This window comes from Diadema antillarum, unplaced genomic scaffold, assembly GCF_040938485.1.
Source record: "Diadema antillarum isolate AM-2024a unplaced genomic scaffold, OU_Dant_1.0 scf00000023, whole genome shotgun sequence".
Taxonomy (NCBI): Eukaryota; Metazoa; Echinodermata; class Echinoidea; order Diadematoida; family Diadematidae; genus Diadema; species Diadema antillarum.
The window spans coordinates 81,638-102,795 of NW_027270912.1; the positions used below are offsets into that span (position 1 = coordinate 81,638).

The 21,158-nt window shown below is 38.6% G+C and overlaps 1 protein-coding gene across 1 annotated transcript in view; it reads left to right on the forward strand.

Annotated features, from left to right (window-relative positions):
* The window catches only part of LOC139731802 (guanine deaminase-like), a 53,003-nt gene that overhangs the window by 17,822 nt on the left and 14,023 nt on the right, over nt 1-21,158 (forward strand). The window contains exons 6-10 of the mRNA XM_071642680.1: nt 7,692-7,827; nt 9,702-9,809; nt 12,593-12,690; nt 15,520-15,587; nt 18,275-18,436. Of these exons, the coding sequence (XP_071498781.1) occupies nt 7,692-7,827; nt 9,702-9,809; nt 12,593-12,690; nt 15,520-15,587; nt 18,275-18,436 (572 nt within the window). The remainder of the gene's footprint in view (nt 1-7,691; nt 7,828-9,701; nt 9,810-12,592; nt 12,691-15,519; nt 15,588-18,274; nt 18,437-21,158) is intronic.

Genomic DNA, 21,158 nt, shown 5'->3' on the forward strand with positions numbered 1-21,158 from the left:
TGTTACGGCACAAATTGTCGCCCCTCCATGATTTGTCGCCTGGCGATCAATTTTACTGCTTGTGCAGTTCCTAATTTTTGACCTCGATAGGGACAATTTGTGCTGTCAAATTGAAGCGTAGCTGCACAAATCGTCGTCGGCCATTATGGTTGGGATGGTTGGGTGGAGTGGGTGGTAAGATGTGCTTGTGTCTGTGTGGGTGGGGGCTGCATGGTACAAAATGTATGTGCTGTGTATGATTTGTAGGTGCATATTATGTGACTTGTGTATGCGTGAACTTGCGCATAGCTGTGTGTGTGTGTTTGGAGTATAATAATACAAAGTGTATGTGGAAACTGTGCATGTGTGGTGGTTTGCTTCTCTGTGTATACGTGTGCCTGTGTGCGTACGAAGTGTCTGTGTTTGTGTTTTGATGTTTGTGCGAACTAATTTTTGGACGGCAGCAGACACTACTGTGGCACTGGAAATGCCTTCAACGTGTATGAGCACGTGTTTATATAAGAGTTCACAGCAGCGTTGATTTCAAAATAGTATGGGTGTGTCAATTTCAGTGGTGAGGCGGGCTAGGAGAGAGAGACTGAGAGAAAAGGCATACGAGGGAGGTACCCTCCCTAAATGTTATCTGTCTTTCATTTTTTTTTCACTGTATTTATATTCTTCCATCAGTATTAACTTCAACTTCCATATCACTATATTCTTTGTACCAGAATAAGTTTGGCATACTTTATGCATGAGCGAATAATTTGAACCTCAACACACATTCTTCCATAATATGCAATAACACTCGCACACACACACGATAGAACACTTGCAGTTATTATGTGCGCGCGCATATACATGTACACACTTCCTTGAAACCTCACCGTGACTTTTTACATGGCTTGTTTGCATGGATATAGCCATGTAAGTTATGTGTGTGGCAATTCAATGACCATAGTCAAGGCGCAGGGACCCAGAAAAAATGACTTTGTTCAACCCAACCAGCAGAAAAGGTTTGACTGCATGGGGTGGCTGGTTGGACCCTCTGGAACACCCCTAGGTAGTATGTGATGCTAAATTGTGGTATCAATAAAATTTTACTGGCCATTTTAGTTGCGACAAGTGCTTATTGTTTGAAAAAGGGTCTGCGCATGCCAAGACTACTACACGCAATACTGCTACAGGCGCTAGGCACCAGTGCTAGTGGTGCGCATAGTAGTCTTAGCGCATGCAGACTTTTTCTTCGACAAACAAGGGGTTTTTTTTGCCTGCAACCTTACTTTTCATGCCAAGCTGGGGTCAGTGTAGTATAGTTTCTAGATGTATTTATTACGTCTGATGCCCGAACCGTTTTTTTGTTCGTTTTTTTTTTGGGGCGTCGCAATCACTGGGTATGGGCCAGCGGGCTTCTGCACATACATGTACACAAGGTGCAAGAGAGAAATAAAGACGAAATAAAAATGGCTAGAAACTAGACTAGGGCCGATGACGCTCGTCGCTATAAAATGACAAAATAATCAAAATTTTTACATAAATATTACTTCATGAAGAATTCATCAAAACTCCATTAAAGCATATATGTACATGTTGCTAGAGATGTCAGCAATACAATGGGCTACATTGTAAGTTAATATTGTGCATGGTTACCATGGTAACCAGATGCCTACAGGTGATTGGTAACCCCAAAATGCCTACTGCTGCAAACTTTGGTATTTTTGTTCATATTTTTTGATAGATGCAATGAAAAAAAGCTGATGTTTTTAATGATTAAAATGTAAACAAAAAAAAATCCTGTTGCAATGGCTACCAGTACTATCCAATCAGCTCTCAATAACTTACAAACTAAAGCCCATAATTTCAGAAAGCTTGATAAGCATGTCCTTCTGCATAAGTGTACCGCATATGGAATGAAATTATTGAAGCATTTTCAAGTTACAGCAAAATTTCTAAACAAAGTCATATGAAAAAAAAACATTTTGAGTAAACGGCCATTGAAAGGAAGATATCATTTTTGAATAGTAAAATGCATGAAAAAGTTGTATCCGCCGTACATTCAACACAAATTTGACTTCAAAGTACACGCAAATGTCGTTTTTAGCAATGTATGGACACAAATTTCCCTCAAAAATATTATGTGAATACAGAGAGCAATTGAGCCAATGATATTCTAATGTTAGCTCTTTTGAGTATTTACAGAGCGATGGTTATTCGAAACAACCTTGGAAAAGAGCAGAGGAAAGGTCCCTGCAGATAACCCGCACATGACAGTACCTAGTATGAATCTCGCCCGTAGTTACCCGGAGATGCGCACGCAAGTCCCATTTTCCCGCAGTCAAGTTGAGGCCCTGTCACCTTTCCGGGCAAGCTACGCGGGCTTGTTACGTGTGGGGATTTTCCTGCATGCAGGACAATTTTTGCGGGCGGACAAGGTTTTGGGCGAGTTTCATGTGCGTCCTACATACATGCTGGTCAGACCCATGCAACTTACGTTCGTCTTAAGCAAGTGCATTTTCATGTGACCTGCGTGTCAGGCGCATGGGTGGCAAATGAGGGCTGACAACTTGGTGAAGGAATCCTTCTAAAGGAATTTGATCTGCATAGATTCACAGGCAACTTACGTACTTCAAGTGGATCAACTGCTTGCGACTTGCGGCAGCTACGGGCCTCCTACTAGTGTTCTGCAGGCAATCTCCGCGATTCACTCAGAAAATGTTTTGGTCATGCTCAAAACTTGGCTGCGGGTGAATGTATCGGATTAGCGTCCGCACCTCGGGGCAAATACGGGCAAGATACCAGATAAATACTGCCAGGTGCGGGCCAACTGCGGGGAGCTCCGGATAGCTTTTTTTCCCCGCAAGTCAACTCGCAAGGCTTCTCCAGGCACGGTTTGACAAGGTCTTGAGCATGCTCAAAACTTGTTGCGGGTGAGTCGCGGGGGTTTGCCCGCAGAGTTACACGCAGAACACAAGTAAGAGGTCCTTACTTGCAGACCTCACAGGCGACTCCAACGCAGGTACTTTGCAGTCCCCGTATGTCGCTCGTAACTGAAGAAGGGTCGGTTTCGAAGCTTTTATGCAGGTCACACGGAATACACTCAAGTAACAGGTAAGTAGCACGTGTCTAGTAGGTAAGACACAAGTACGGAACTCGCCAACACCCTTGTCCGCCCGCAGAAAATTCTTCTGCTTGCTGGAAAATCCCTACTCGTTATAAGCCGGCGTAGCTTATCCGGAAAGGTGTGACAACTCCGTATAGTTTGCAGGCACAAACCTTTTTTTTTTGTCGAAAAAAGCCTGCGTCAAGACTACTACACGCGCCACTGGCACTGTGCGTCCCATAGAGCTTCCTGCAAGTGCCCGTGGTGCGTGTAGCAGTCTTGGCGTACGCAGCCTTTTTAACGTTTGTTCCAACATATAATGATGAAAAGTGGCCTGTAAAATTTTAATGATACCACAATTTGGAATCACATACTACCTGGGATGTTCATGGAGGTCCCATCTACCTCTCTGTGTGGTCAAACCTTTTCTGCGGGGTGGGTTGAACGAACTCCTTTATTAACCCGGAGGACGAGTCCCGAGTATACTGGGGCAGGTGTCTATGGGAAATGCTTGTTGTACTAGCAAAATCAAACTTTCCTCAACACTACTGGTTAAGCCCCTTATAGGAATTAGCGCCTTGACTACTATGTCAAAAATGATATTACCAGCCAAAATGTGCTTCGAGGGTGGGTGACAATTTGTGCCGTCAGCTCCATGCACAAATTGTCACCTGTTTCAGGGGGCAACAATTTTTGACGGGGTGACAATTTGTGTTGCAACACCCTGTCCACACTCTTCAATTTCAACTCTAATAACTTCAGAAAGGATGATGCTACTGCTTTGGAAGTTGGCATGAATCATGGACAGAATGTGTTAATAAAACATGCTCAATTACAGCTTAATCTAGTAATCCCTTCATTGTTGTCATTCCAGTGATTTACATCTTAATGTTTGTCCTATTAATCGCACAGCTAGCACATAGTAAAGATTAAGCGCTTGAATAGACCCTGTACTTCAAAGCCTCTTTTCTCAGTTCAGACTTTTCCAGAGTACTTGCTTTCTTTCCAGTATTTAGGTAGGTTAGGGGAGTCCATTTGTATTGAGTTATATATCATTTTAAAGCTTTGAGTCTGCTCTTTCAGGATATGCTCTTAACTAAAATCCATGTCAGGCAACTTTTTGTTGATTTGTGATGCAGGGTCACATATTGTAGCATCCCCAGGGTGATATTTTTGTTGAAATTAGTTGAAACAGATACAATGCTACCCCCCCCCCCCCCCCCCCCCCCCCCGCCCTGGTTCTCCTGGAACTAGAAGTGATAGAGCTATATACTATTCTGTAATTACATTGATGACATTATTTTCAAGTTTGTTCATGATGGGTTTTGTGGTGCAGCTTCTTAAAAATGAATTAAAAAATATATGTCATGATGGATATTCACCAAATATGACATGTAAAATCCCTAGGGTGATAGCACCTTTTTTTTTTTTTCAAATTGGTCCCATACCCAGCCCCCCCCCCCCCCCCATCCTGTGGACTAGGGGCCCAAATACCCAATTTAATTTAGCTTTAGTGCTGTCATTGGTGACTGTAGCATCAAGCTTGTTCATGATGGATATTGGGGTACCCCCTCTGGGGCAATTTTATCTTCTCCTTTAAAAATACATGGTCAAAGTTTAACCAAACTTTGCAAGAATTTGTCCCTGTTGGCATTGTGCCACATAATACCCAAGTTTGAGAATCTTTAAAAGAGTCGCTGTCTATAAAACCAAAAATGCTGAGAGTAAATACAATTTACATTGATGTAGTGAATGTACAATTTACTTTTGAATACGAGCGTATGTTTATGGCAGATCCTGGGGTGGCCTCCTTGGGGTCAGGACCAAATTTGGGACCCCTTTTTACATTTTGCTCTTCTTTTTGAACACACATGGTCAAACTTTCTGCAAATTTGGCAGGTTTTATTGTCAGTATGATATAGGTTTTAAGGTCCAATATCGACAATATCAGAGCAAGGGTAACATGAGGAATTCTGGGGGGCATTTCATGAAAGGTCTTGTCGGATAAAATATCTGACAAGTTAATTATATCCGACAAGTTTTGAAAAATTCTCTAGTCTGATTGGCTGATTTCTCTGAACTTGTCGGATATAATTGACTTGTCAGATATTTTATCCGACAAGACCTTTCATGAAATGCCCCCCAGATGTCAATAGGGAAATGAAATGCCCCCCTAGAAAAACCGATATCCATTCAAGTAAATGAGATATACATGGCTAAGCCAAATATCCACATAATAAAAATGGTTGTGTGATTTCAGGTTAATGAGAATATCTCATCAGTCATAGGTAATTCAACTGTCACGTAGGTACTTCAAATATCAGTTGACTCCAAAACACAGGAAAGGTGAAAAGAAAAAAAAAAGAAAAAAAAAGATGAGCACTGATAAGCATTTTATCAAATGACGACGGTGACATTATAATGCAGAGACAAGCTCTGATGACTTATGTAACAGAAATGACCAAGTTTTTCTTTTGCTTTTTTTCGTTTTTTTTTAGAGAACACAAAAGGGTTCATGATTAAATATTTGTTAGAAATCTGAAACTTGAGAAATAATTTTGTATTTTTCACAAAAATGGCAGATATGTATTTATTTATAACCTGCAACCAAATGACCAAAAGAGTACAAGAATCTTTTTATACTCTATAGGATGATGCAAAAGAGGTAGGCATCAGTCTCAAGAAAAATTAATTCTTCGTATGTTTTTCAGATAAAGAAAATGAATAGCCACAAGGGGAGTTAAATATCTATTTGTGTGAAACATTGCATGTTTGGAAGTCATATTGTACTATATATTCATAGAAGTGATTTGATTATTTGTACAGTGTGCATTTATGCAAAGATTTTAAGGAATTTCATATTTCTTGCCACCGTAGTCTGGTGTTTGATGTATGGGGCTGTTTACATGCAAGAAAATTCTCAACAATATTATGTTTGTCAGATGTATGCACTGTTTAAGACTGGACATTTGAGATCATTAATTGACTTGATTTTCCTGTTAATTGGACATTGCTGAACCATGTTTTATGTTTATTTGGCTATGCAATATTTCAGCTGCCTATTCTGATATTTGATATATACCGCACTCTCCTTGGCCACACTCCAAGTTCGGGGTGTGAAAAAAAAAAGAAGCTATTGTCATATTCCTCAACCGCGCACACATGCACAGTAATGGGACAAAAGGCATATTCCAGGGAGGTTGCCGTGAGATCACAAAGAGGTCGCACAGTGGGCATTGAAGAGATCACATCCATAATGAGATCGTGCCAACTTGCGGCAATCTGCTGCGAGCTCAATGTCAATTTCAGCTTGTGCCAGATCGCAGGCTTAGGTCGCAACAGTGGGCATTAGGCTTTAGATGGAATGCAATGAGTGGAAAGTACGATGTCGGCTGCTGTAGTGAGCAGGCCTGCAAGTCTTTCATTTCAATGTAATCTATTTGTGACCGTGCATCACGAAACGAACAAAAAGTCGCAACCCTTGATTTTACGTGACGCCTCAAGAAAGATGACACGGGTCAACTAAGACTCAATATTTGGTCATCCATACTTTCTGAAAGAGCTACCCTTCTACATTATTCGTAATTTTGGGATCATAAAATGAATAGGAAAGTGCATTTTCAGCAGTTTTTCTACAACTCTTCTTTTTTAGTAGAGTAGGGAGATCAGGTATATTTTGGAGGCCCCTTTTCATTTCTTAGTAACCCTTTTTAATACACACTTTCAAGTCTAGTAATTTGTGAAGGGATGCTGCTACTGCTTTGAAGTGGCATTAATCGTGAACAGAATGTGTGTTTATAGAGCATGTATAATTTCAGCATAATCTGATAATCTCTTCATTGTTGTTGCTCAAGTGGTTTACACCCATGTTTTTGTCCCATTCATCACACATCTAACACACTTTGGTGGAACATTAAGCGCTTGAATAGACCCTGTACTTCAGAGCCTCTTTTCTCGGTTCACACTTCTCCAGAGTGTGTGCTTTCTTTCCAATATTTAGATAGATTAGGAGTGTCCATTTCAGTTGAGCTATACATCATTTAAAAGCATAGAGTCTGCTCTTCAGAATCTGCTGTAAACTAAAAATCTGTGTCTAGTGACTTTTTGTTGGTTTTGTGATGCAGGGTCACATTTGGAGCGCAGATCAAGATAGACACTTTTCCGGTATTTGGTTATCAAAGCTACCTACACTGAAAGGTGACAAATTTCATACCCTGGTAACATAGTGAGGGTTGGGCTCATCTGTGAAACAGAAACTACAGTTTACATGTAACCTTATGTCTGTTTAGTACCGGTACTCACATTAGAAAAATGCTTATGCAGAGAATATGTGGCACAAATTCTTAGAGAACATTTCATTTAAGAAACAGAGACAAAGGGGGAAGGTTTTGCTCACTATAGCTGTGCTATTGCCCACAATGTGAGTCCACCGATGTTAGTTTATAGCACTTTGGGTATTTCATCCAAGAAGAACGTGGGTTATTTGTAGCAACAACTGATATTGTGATCCATTGTTAGTTGTCAGGTGGGCATAATATTTCATCATCACAGACAGAATCCTATGTGGGCTTCTATAATTTGTGTCATTATGTTCCATTATATGCATGTTTTGAAGGTTTGTAAAGCAAGTGCAAGCTCTTCAAAATCCTCTCGTCCAGCCAGTGGTAACCCCTCGCTTTGCTCCTTCGTGCTCTTCGACACTCATGAAGGGCCTTGCTGACATTGCCAAGAAACATCAACTCCATGTGCAGGTTGGTGACAACAAAAAAAGTAATAAGATGTAAAGAAAATAAAAGACTCAGAAAGAAAAGTACATTTAATATGTACATTTTTTTTTTTTCATATTACATGTGTACTTCATCCCACTGAGGCAATTCAGATGGCATTTGTGTTTTGCTGATCTTGTAACTACTTTGTTGTGTATATAATTTCAGACTCTCAGGTTCTATGTATAGTTATAATTACCTCACATCAGTACACCTCTCCTGTACATCAAATATTGCATACAGTACATATCCCTCTTGCCAGCACTTATTTCAACAATCAAGTAAAGTGGTTAGTGGTCATATGGTGTTAAAATTCTGCAGGTTATGTTTTCTTCTTTATTGGTATTCCCATGCCTCCATCCCAGGGATATGAAGCTAACCACTAATTACATACAATACTTAGAGATCTTTTTACCTAGGAATGATCAGAATCTTGGCAATGTTTAGTACCGGTTTGTGGGCATTTCCACAGTAAAAGGTTACTTTTCAGGGGTGTCTCTTTATTTTCTGTTTCCAATGTGCAGTACCCCCGAATACAATCTGATCTTCCAGAACATAATAAAAGATAACTTCGCCCCAAAATTGCTTCAAACTGTTAGAATTTATGCCAACATGAAAAATTTTGGGTGAAAACGTGTGATGCTGGACAGAAATCTTATGTTCTAACATATGAAGGTCACATTATGAATGTTCATTTAAACTCTGCTGTTTTTCAATTGAATGGCTTAATTTTGATGAGAGAAGATAATAACAGGTGTAAAAGTGTATCGAACCTTGTGTTTTTTACCATTTCTAGACTTAGTGGTGAATGCACGTAACATGGACAGACCAAAATGCGACAAGTCCAAGCAAGGAAAAAATAGACTTCAGCGCAATTTTCTGGTGCCAGAAAATTCACCCGTTGAGGACAAGTCCTAAGTATACTCGGGCAGGTGTCTATTGTTGGTATAAGTTTGATACAGAGGAAATTGCACAGACAATAAAATACAAACGAAGCAATTTGAGTACAGCCATTTTTTAAATGTTCTATCACAGTGTTAAACCTTGTTGCAGTACTTTTTTTCCACTGAAAATCCTGTGGCTTACATGAGCATACAGTGCACTCCCGTTATAACGAAGACGGTTATAACAAAATTCCGGTTACATCAAAATAAATATCCAGGTCGCAAAATTATCAGCTCTATGACTTTTTATTGTTTATTTGTTAGGTTATAATGAAATTACAATAAAGCGAAAGAAATCTGCCGGTCCCGAGGAATTTGTTATAAGTATGATGGGAGTCCTCTGTATTAGACCAAAATACCAATTTTGTGCATGATTTTGTTTGATTATTAAATCAATTACTAATTAACCAGTAGAGGGTGAATCCCGAGTATACTCATGCAGGGGTCTATGGGAAATGCGTATGTACTGTAGCAAAATCAGTTCGTCCTCAACGGGTTAAAAATGAATTCATTTCTGAATATTGTAGACTACATTTCAGGCAGTATGCGTTCCAAATTTGACGGCTGTAGCGCTGAGATCTCAGGGATCCTTCGTCACCCCCCCTCCCCCCAATAGCATACCAGGCAGCCAAAACTAGCCTATTCAATTCATGACATACACGACTGCGCCATCAAGGTGTACCACAGAAAGGTATAAGTTTGCAACAAGTTCAGATCTATTTTGAAGGCTAGATGCATGTTAAGCCTCAAAGCTGTTGTCATTTTTTACAGAGCCCTATGCAATAAATAATTGCATTGGGCTCACTTTGCTGATGCCATATTGCCTGTAACAGTTGTAATTGTTGTTTTTCTCTTTGTCATCCACAGAAAGAGAATCATGTTGTAATCTTTATTTTTTGTTTATGCCCCACTCAGAGTCACATATCAGAAAACATTGATGAGGTGGAATGGGTTAAAGAATTGTTCCCACAGTGTGAGAACTACACAGATGTTTATGACAAACATGGACTCATGACTGACAAGGTTAGTGTTTAATTCACTCTAAACTTTCGAATGAATTAAAGTCAACAAAAAGGAATGCATACTGCTGCATAGAGTGTAGGCTGTCTCATATGTGATCAAGCTGGTTCCTTTCCCCAGTTTTGTCTCTCTTTCTCTTTATTTATGCCTGCGCCACGTAGTGTCATCAGAGGCATTCATGTTTTCAGGTTGTTCCGTCCATGTGTAATCAATTTTGTGGACAGCATAACTAAAAAAATGTTTGAGGTATCCTAATGAAACTTGGCATGTACATGTATGTATGAGTGGGCGAAGTTGTGCCTATCAACATTTTGGTGCACATGCTCAAAGTCAAAGGTCAAATGCTCAAAATTTCACTGTTCCCCCCATATCTGTGCAATACCTGAAGGTATTTTCATAAAACGTAGTGTATATTATTATTATTATTATTAATGATATCTTTATTCAACAAATTATTGATTGCAGCCAGAGGCTGAATTACAAATGACTTTACTAAAATGAGAAATATACATGTACATGTACAGTATTACATAAATACAAATGTAAAATTACATAATCAAGATAACATGCAGGCTCATACCAAAAAAAAAAAACAACAACCTCTGGCACTGCATACATATTAGGGAAATAATGAAAGATTGAGTTGACCTTTGACCTTGACCTTTGACCTTTGACCTTAAAGTTCCCAAGACAATCACTGCCAATCAGTACATGCATATTCATTAAGTTCTTCTATAAATGAACCTTGAACCATTTCTGAGATATGAAAAAAAAATGAAATTTTAACATGACTTTGTACTTTAACATATAAGCCTACATGTACATACAGTATATGTGTACTACCAAATAAAGATTATCCAGAGAGAGTTTTGGGTCATGAGGTAAAAAGTCAAGTGAAAATTTCACTTTTTTTCTCCACACGTTTCTCACAAATGGTTCAAGGCACCTTCATGGAGACTTTACGGTTGTAATGCATGTACTGACTGTCAGTGATTATCTAGGGAATTTGGAGATCATGGTTTAAAGTTCAGGGGTCAAAGGTCAAGGTCAACTCCTCAAAATTTCACTATTTCCCTCATATCTATGCAATGCCTGCAGGTTTTTTCTTGAAACTAAATACATGTATTACACAATAGAGATTCTCTGGGAAGTTTCTTCCCAAACAGTCAAATGTCAGGTGAAAGTGCTAAATTTCACTTCGTCCTCCATATGTATCTCAAAAGTGATTCAAAGTATCATTATGAAACTCAGTACATATTTATGTATGTTCTACTTGATGGTGATTCTCTTTGGAGTCTTAGGGTCATAAGGTCAAGGGTCAGAGCCTGGTTAAAATACTAATATTTTGCTATTTGATACTGAAATTGCACTTTTTCTCCATTCCTTGAAAAAAATTACCCAATGCTAAAATTATACGTAAAAGGGTCAAAAGTAAAAAACTCTTCAAATCCTGCAATACTTGCACTCTTAGACAACATTGCCATTTATCCAATTAAACCTAGTTCAAGGAAAGTGAACATTCAACACATTTGTGACAAACCTGTCATTTTAGTATTTTGCCATTCATGTGAAACTGTCATCACACATTGTCAAGACATTGTACTGTAGACTTAAAATGTATTAGGAGAACCATTCATTATGGGGAGGCATATCAGACGCCATAGCGACATAAGAGTGATTGATTTTTCATGAAATTTGATACATGTAATATGCTTTTTGTCAAATATGCAACATTATTTGTTTGTGCAAAATGTACTAGCAGTTTATTGAGTAGTGTTTGTGTAGAAAAGCAGACTCTGATAAGCAGCATTGTGAATCTTTAGACCTGTAATGTTTGCATTAACTCTTTATGTGCCATGGTGTAAACCCTCTGTGTGCCACATTATTCTGAGAATGCAACGTACAATGTACCTAGTCATACTTTGGCAAAGTGTTCTGTTTTTCAAGTCTACGTAACTTTTAATAGATTTTTATACCCTGGTCGTGTAATGAGCGAAGTTGTGGAGAATATGCCCAGCTTTTCTTCAATGTAAATTGTATGACAAATCTATGATTGTTTTTCATTCAAATGACCAGTAGCTACATTATTGTAGAGGCATGACTTTTGCACTCAGAACAGTTAACAGAAACCTAGAATTTATTTGCAAATCCAGTAGGGAAAATCCTTTGATAGTCAATCGCCGCATAAAATGCAAGCTACATGTGACAGGGATAGAATCACAAGAAAGACTTTCATTGTGCTGTGGCATTTGGCAATTTATCAATCAGTTTGGGTGGGTTTGTGCGTTTGAGCAGAATATGTGAGTTGGCGCACCGCCAGGCGTTTGAACACAACACACAAAGAGTTAATGAACAGGTTGGAATGTAGAAGCCATTCAGTAGATCACATAATTATTAGTTTATGCTTTGAGACTACAGTAGAGGTTTATATGTGAATTTGAAGCATGAGGTGCTCATTCTCTGACAGCTGTTGTTCTTGTTGGGGTCTTCAAGGGGTCTTGTGGACCTTTTCAAGTAAACTTAGCACTGGCCGCCTGATGCTATGGTGTTCAAACACAGATGGACACTTCTTGTGAGAATGACATTACAGATGTAAAATTTGGCAATAATTGTGAAATTTTTGTGAGATGACAAAATATTGCATTGTGTTTTTTGACAGAGTAAAATCTAAATTATGATACACTTGCCTCAAGTCATGAAATAATCATAGATCTGACTCATTTTTCAAGATATCTTTTCTGGAAACTAAGGTGAGAATTTTTGTTTTAAATTTCTTTGCAATGGAGACTGTGATGGCGCACTGCATTTACCTGGACGATGGAGAAATTGATGTGTTCAAGAATCACGGCACGGCCATGTCTCATTGTCCTTGCTCAAATTTCTCGTAAGTGGATAACATTTTGAAATTCATATGGGCTTGGTGTTTGGGCTGTTGTTTTTTGTTTATTTGTTTTTTCTTCTCTTTTTTTGCTTGATTAATCTGCACACTAGTCTTTGTGGTTTCTGTCACATATTTTGCCAGTGGAAATTTAGAACTTGAAGAATTTCTCTAATGAAATGACTTTCCAGTTTTTAGGAGAGACAAGGTACACACATGCCTGTAGGTGCAGGTGGCATAGTCTACATCTCTGCTTCTTGATTAGTTTTTGTATTGTGCATACATGTACACTGTGTATACATGTATTCATCTATATTTACCGGTACTCCAGTATTCATGCATAAAATGCCTTCATTTTTCAGTTAGTGATGAATCATTAACCATGCTAAGTGTGATTGAAAGTTGTCCAATGAGAACACAAAGAAAAGTGTAATTTGGAAGTCAAGCAGTCAAGTATACTTCAAACTCAACAATGAATACACTACAATTAAATGATAGAGAGATTCAAGGAGTTAGCTGCAGATGTATTGAAACAAAACAGAAAAAATCTCATTTACATGGATATGGTGCTTGATTTCCAAGTGTTTTTGATTCCTTTTTCCCTCGTTTTAGAAGGGGGCAGGAGTGAATGAATTGTTTTGACCAATGTCAGTGACTGTTGTAGTCAAACTTTGATGTGAGAAAAGGGGGAAATCATGGACCAATGTGACTTCCAGTTTCTGAAAGAACTGAGAACTTTACTGAGATTTTTTTGTTACTGATGCTTCCCATACAATGCGTCATTGTCCATTGCTTTGTGAGCCCAAAGCTCTTCTTCAAAGCTACAGAAGTATTCCTGTTGAAACCAGAAAATGCCCTCCTTTTAACACTCTTCCTATCTCAACCAACAAGTGTTCCCTTTCAAGGCTCTCCCTATCTACACACACACACACACACACACACAAATTTCCCCCTTCGAGGCCCGCATTGTCGAGATTGGAATTTGCCCACCTTTAAGGCTAACCTTTGAATATCTACATCAGAAAATGTCCCCCTTTAAGGCTCAATTAGAAAATTTCTTTTGAATGCCCACCTTATGTACATCAAACTCAGGAAATTTCTCCTTTCAAGACCCTTGTTAACTACATCAGAAAATGTCCTCCTTCAAGATTTTTCCTACAAGCTTGTTTCTATTAGGAAAAAAAAAAATCTTCGCTACAAAGCTCTTCCTAACTATGCCAGAAAATTACCCCACTTCGAAGCTCTCTGTATCTACATCAGAAAATGTTCTCCTTCAAGATTATGCCTCTCTAAATCAGAAAATGTGCTCCTTCAATATTATGCCTCTCTTAATCAGAAAATGTGCTCCTTCAAGATTATGCCTCTCTAAATCAGAAAATGTGCTCCTTCAAGATTATGCCTCTCTAAATCAGAAAATGTGCTCCTTCAAGATTATGCCTCTCTAAGTCAGAAAATGTTCTCCTTCAAGATTATGCCTCTCTAAATCAGAAAATGTGCTCCTTCAAGATTATGCCTCTCTAAGTCAGAAAATGTTCTCCTTCAAGATTATGCCTCTCTAAATCAGAAAATGTGCTCCTTCAAGATTATGCCTCTCTAAATCAGAAAATGTGCTCCTTCAAGAGTATGCCTCTCTAAATCAGAAAATGTTCTCCTTCAAGATTATGCCTCTCTAAATCAGAAAATGTTCTCCTTCAAGATTATGCCTCTCTAAATCAGAAAATGTGCTCCTTCAAGATTATGCCTCTCTAAATCAGAAAATGTGCTCCTTCAAGGCTCTTTCTATCTGCACTACAAAAAAACAAACATAAAACAAAAAACCCCAAATCACAGAAATTCCACAGAATCAAAACATAGAATAGTTTTACAGTCATGTACCAAGCCAAAACATTCACTGTACTTTAATTTTTGTGCTATTTTCTTGTCTTGAGAAATGCACAAAAATCTCTGACACTGCAAAAATTTCCACTTTTGCAGTATTTTTCTTTTAATCACATGACTATAAAATCAGGAATAACTCAATCTACATATTTATGTCCACCACAAAAGCACTAATATGGTCTTAGTTCAATTACAAAGTATTGCATTGCCATTTTCCCTTTTTGCAAACAGTCTCACAAATATTTCTTTATATTTTATTTTTTTTATTACAAATGAATGCTTCCTCCTTGAATCTATTTTCTCATTACAAATGACATGATGGGACATTTGGCATGTTTACAAAATCATCAGAGCAAACTGCCATGGTCAAAGCTGCTCCAGTTCTTACAAATTGCATTAATTAGCAAGTATATACAACTTATATCATACATAGAAGTATACATGTTGTTTTCCTGTTTCTATGAATCAAACTGACTTCTTACCAGCATTCTTGCTGTACAACTGAAGACAGGATGCAATGTTAGTTCAGGGCTCACTTTTACATGTACAGCTGTACCAGGTAGTTGACTGTTAGTCATTGATGTGTAGCAGGGTTGTATGGATGTAGGAAGAAGCTCTTTAGAAAACACTCTTACTGTTTGTGGCTCTATAAGTTCTTCTTTCAGTGAATGTATGCCTTTCCATGAAAGCAGTTTGCACTATTGATATCTGAGCACATGAAAAAGTCTGTGTTTTAGCTTCATTCTTGTAGGTATTGGGTGCATCTCATCTGATGTTCAGCCTGACTCATTGGACAATGTACAGATGCATCCTGCCATTATCATCCAAGTCTTCCATGTAATTACTAAGTCCATTAATCTCATATTACATATAGAAGAAGTCAAGATGATTGAAAGTGGTAAAAATAGAGTAGTACAAATAATGCATTTTTCACCCTTCATTTCAAATATGACACAGGTTGCGAAGCGGAGTCATGGACAGCAGGAAAATGATTGATCATGGAGTGAAAGTAGGCCTTGGAACAGGTTAGCAAGCTCTTTTTCGGTTGACTTTATGAGAAGGTATTGGCAGGGGATGTGAAACTTAAACCAAGAGCTACATTTTGTGACCAATATTATTGCACATAGATACATTCCCTGTTTTGCACTTTTCTGTAACACATTGCTTTGTTGTTGTTGTTCTTTTCCTAGGCAGTGAACTCTCCAATCATACAGTATGTAATCTATATTACTCTTTCAGTGAAATACTGTCATAATGATCAAAACTGGCCATGTGATGGGCTGAATATTTAACAGTATCTTCTGAGACCTTCCCCTAATCAGTGTACTAATTCTCTCTCCTAATCGTCCCTCTATTTATATCCACATCAGTTCATGTATCTGCATCCATCCCTTCTTTTCCTAGTAATCTAGTATCCAGCCTTATGAATACAGCAGTCATGTACCAATAACAAACAGGAAATTGTGTTTTTAACAGGTTTCCTTGAACACTTTTTGTATGTAGTGTGATTAGTTGTGTCATAAAGAGTTCCCTTTTCATCTCTTAAAAACCCTGTATGCACTCTTCACTTTCCACTCTAGTGACTTTAGAAAGAATGATGCTTCTGCTTTGAAAGTTGGCATTAATCATGGACAGAATGTGTTAATTAATTATGCTTAATTTCAGCTTAATCACATTATCCCTTCATTGTTGTTGCTCTGGTGGTTTACATTCATTTTTTTGTCCCATTCATAGCACAGCTAGCACGGCTTAGTAGAAAGATTATACCCATTGAGCATGGACTGATTTTGCTACAACACGTATTTCCCATTGACACCTGCCCGAAATGCGTGTTGTAGCAAAATCAAACCGTCCTCAACGGGTTAAGATACTTCAGAGCCGCTTTTCTCAGTTCACACTTTTCCGGAGTGTTTGCTTTCTTTCCAATATTTAGATAGGTTAAGAAAGTCCATAATTTGAATTGAGTTTAATATATCTCATTTTACAGCTCAAAGTCTGCCCTTTCAGAATCTGTCCTTAACTAAAAATCCATGTCTGGCAACTTTTTGTTGGTTTTGTGAATGTTTGTCTGTTTGCAAAATAACTCAAAAAATTGTGAAGGGATTTGGCGGACATGTACAGGCAAATTTGAAAATTTTGGTAGTTATGTGAGAATTTTTTATGAATTTTTGAAGGTATTTTTTTTTTCTTTTGACAAATAGGGTCAATGAACTTGGGAGTTCAAGCTGGGCATATTTAAGATTTGCATACGCGCATGTGTGCTGTGCTCTAGGCGCCAAGCAGTGGGAAAGCTGATGAGGTACTGTAAACACAAGGCTCCTTCATCTTGTTGTTTTGTTTTTTGTTTTTTTTCCCAGGGGAGGGGGGAATTTGTGCAATTATGGCACGTGTGTATGAGTGGAAAATCAGCTCCTTGGCGGAGGTCTGTACTCTCTTAGTGCTTTTCTAGTTGATACTGTGAGCACGAGATTGTTAGCATTGAATGTACATTCAAGTACTGTATCTGTACCAGTAATCCACACAAACACCTAGATAAGATTCACAGATACCTTGGTCATGCTACAGAAACTTCATTGGCAAAGTGTGTTTAAAGCAAAGAGAGATTTTAAAACAAAAATCTTCCTTATGCTAGCAGTCCCATATGAAACTAGAGAAGCACTGTGAAAGTGCAGACCTCCGACAGGAGGTCATTTCAACTAATGATCTTGTTTTTCCATAGAGATCAGTGACCCATATGTACATGCACACTGAAAATCGTCCGATTTCCCAAGATAGAAGCTTTTTGTTACATCATCGACTCTCAGCTGTGCAGCGGACGTCGCCCTAACAGAAACTACAGCACGCACTTTAGTGCACATATACAAAAACCTCAAAAAATGTGTAGCTTGAACCTCAAAGATCATTGACCCTACCTGCTAAAATATGGAAAATCCTTCATAAATCAATAAAAATTCCCGCATCACTACCAAAATTCAATCATCTGTTCTTTGTGTCATTCTTAACCTTTCTTGCAAGTTTCATCAAAATCCATTCACAACTTTTGTAGTTATTTTGCACACGGACAAATTAACCAACAAATGAACAAACCATGATAGAAACATAACCTCCTCCCTTGGCGGAGGTAACTACCAGTCACCAATTGCTGATGCATTTCTACTGAAAAAATATATACAGTTCGACCTCAATTATCTGGCCTCCTTTTATCCGGAAATCTCTGTTATCCGGACGCGTTCACGCAGTGAAGGACTTTTTTTTCCATCTAAAAATTGAGAAAAAACAGTGACTTTAAACTCAGTTAAAACTTCTACAAAACTCACATGATTTACTTACAATATTCCCGACAGAACTAACATAAATTCACACCACGTTATCATCGTAAAAGAAGGGACTACAATTTTGTGCAGGCTAGCGTAGATTACACCACTGTTGCGGGGTACGCTACCTGCCTAGCTGCCAGTGCACTGGGACGGCAGCTTGGACGGCAGCTACATGTATATATACATTAACAATGTGTCTCCTACTCTGTATATTCGGCCAATTCGCTTAATAATGTCCAGAGGAGTGCCGGTCCCGACATGGCCGGATAATCGGGGTCGAACTGTACACCTGTATCTCCTGTGCTAGGGTGTTTATTGATTGATTTGACAAAATCACTGGTCTACATATACTTTCCTTGATTGCAAAGCTCTTTCTTCCCTCTTTGTACATGTAGATGTTTCTGGCGGTTACAGTCCTTCAATGTTGAACGCCATTCAAAATTGTGTCACCGCATCTAATACCATAAGTATCATGGAGCAGCTGAAGCAGAGGAAAAACTATCAACATTTACAGTTTGCAGAGGCCTTCAAATTGGCAACACTTGGTGGTTGTGAAGGTGAGTCTGATAGACAGAAATGATGGTATAATTCGCAAATCTCTCCACATCCTGAAAAAGAAATATCAAAGCCTCCCTGAATTTGAAAATAAGTATAGTATGCAAGCACCTCCTTGAAAGCTTTCTGAATCTTCTTTAGAACCAGAACTGTTAGAGCTATTAAAAAGTTTAATGGTGTTTTGAGGAATGACATTGGTGATTATAGAATAAGTCAAGAAAATTTGGCAATCTCATGGGTCGAGAGGTGTCTGTGGAGTCTTATTGGCAGCAGATGTTGCTAGATGTTTATTTCATAACAGAATTGTTGATATTTAGTATTGTGATACAGTCATTTGTTGGCAGAAGAAAATGATGTGTGACCATGCACCACAAAACCAACAAAAAGTCGCCCAGACATGGATTTTTAGTTTGGTACAGATTATGAAAGAGCCAACTTTAAAAGCACATGGTCCCAGTGATTTAGTCAAATGTGTACGCGGGCGCACAGCACAAGTTTCCTATAGAGAGCTACGCTATAGACTCCCCTTTAGCGCTTACGCTGTGACCCATTCCCCAGTCCGAAGAAGTCCTATCCACTGTAGTCAGTGGTCCGATCACAGTTCGGCTCATGATTCAGCTGAAGGGGATGACAGCTTTAGCAAACTTCTTTTGTGATGTCATAATAACAAGGTGATTATGCACGCACCCTGGCATTACTACAGACTGCATGATGCGCAGAGAAGACAACGAAGGCAACGTTACCTAGCAACACCTACATGCTTTACTCTTGATGACAGCTCAACTTTTCCAATCTTCGTATCAATAGGTATCAATACTAACGGTGATCGGCAGTATCATCAACAGCGCCCTCTACACAACAGGGACTATGTGCCTTTAAACTTTAAAATGATATATACTTGTACCTTAATTCAAACTGGTTTTCCTAACCTATATAAATTTTGGAAAGCAAGCCCACACTCTGGAAAAGTTTGAACTGAGAAAAGAGGCTGTGAAGTTCAGGGTCTATTCAAGCATTTAATCTTCACTAAGCTGGAGGTGCCATGAATGAGGAAAAAAATATGTAAACCACTGTAGCAACAACAATGAAGGGATTATCAGATTAAGCTGAAATTGAGCATGCTCTATCAACACATTCTGTCTATGATCAATGTCAACTTTCAAAGCAGTAGCATCATCCTTTCAAAAGTTATTATACGAAAATGAAGAGTGTGCAAAGGATTTTCAAGAACTGTATGAGAAGCAAGTTTGGTCCAAGCTTCAAAGAATCATGCATGATTTCTCACATCCCCTTAATCATCTATTTAAGTATAACCGGTCAGGCATTCGTTTGAGTGTTCCTAAAACAGTACGTTCTAGATTCAGACAGTCTTTTGTTCCGAATGCTATCCACATCTTCAATGGTTCTGTCAAACGGTAAAGGACATTATGTGTCTTTGCATGTACCCGACACTCCCTAGTTCCTGCTAATTATTCTCTCTATCAGTACTTTTTTTCCTGATTCCTCTTACTCTACTCTACAAATTCTGTTCTCTGGAACAGAGCAGGAGGCATTCCATCAAAAGTGTCAATTACTGACTGTAATAAAGGTGTATGTGTGTAATTCCAATAGCCTATTTGTTTTGATAGATTTGGATTTAATCTGGAAAGTTTGTTATAATACGGTATCTATATTGTACAAATGCCTTTTATGATAATTATGTTGCATGTGTGCCCGCACGTGTAGTTCTACGGAAGCTCTCAACCCTTTTCTTCTATCTTCTGTTTTCCTCTCTCTCTCTCTCTCTCTTTCTTTCCTCTCTTGGTTCCTACTTGTGGGCGCACATGCAGTGTGATACATGTATATGGCGATTGTGCCTTATTACTGTTTTTCATCGTTGAATTATAAGGCTGTTTCGTGAACGACATTAGAATGTTATTCATTCATGCATTCCAACTGCATTTACATGGTATGCTGCATTCTTTGTGAGTTTTGATAAACATCTCTCTTAAGAGGACTACTCCTTTCTTCCCTTTCCCCATTTCTCTTCTTTCCCTCGGATCCTGTGCTATTTTCTTCATGGTTTATGCTTTTTCTGGGCACTTATTGAGTGCAACTAATGCAATTTTATTATTATTATAGGATAACACTGTTGTATTGACAGGTTTTCAACACAGCTCACCATGTATAAGTGTGCAATTCTATGTGTTTTTATAGAGATGTCTCATTACGCAAGTTATTTACAGCCCTTTGTGAATTGACTAATTTGAATCTTGATATATGTATTTATGTAAGGCATATCACATTGTATGTGTGCCCACATAGGCAGCTTTTCCTGGAAATCCCTCCCCCTCCCATCTATCTTCTGCTCCCTTCCCTCTATCTTTTCTATTTTGCTTCCTGGGCACACATGGACTGTGATTTACTTTTGCATTATGCAGCATTCATTGGTGCACTCTGCTATGCTATTTTATTGGAATGACCACGGAATGTTTTCGCATACGTGTGCATGCATACTTGCGTAGCAACACTGTATTACAATGTGTGCCCATAGAGGCAGCTGTTCTCTGGAACTCTTTCCATCCTTTCCACTTCTATTCTTTTCTTCTTATCCCTACTCTTCTTGGGCACACATGTGACACGCGATCCCTGGGTTCTGTATAATGTACACTATGTACATTACACATGTTTCACTCCCAACAACATATTAGGGCCTGTGCAATTTTGTATTTATGACTTTGCATT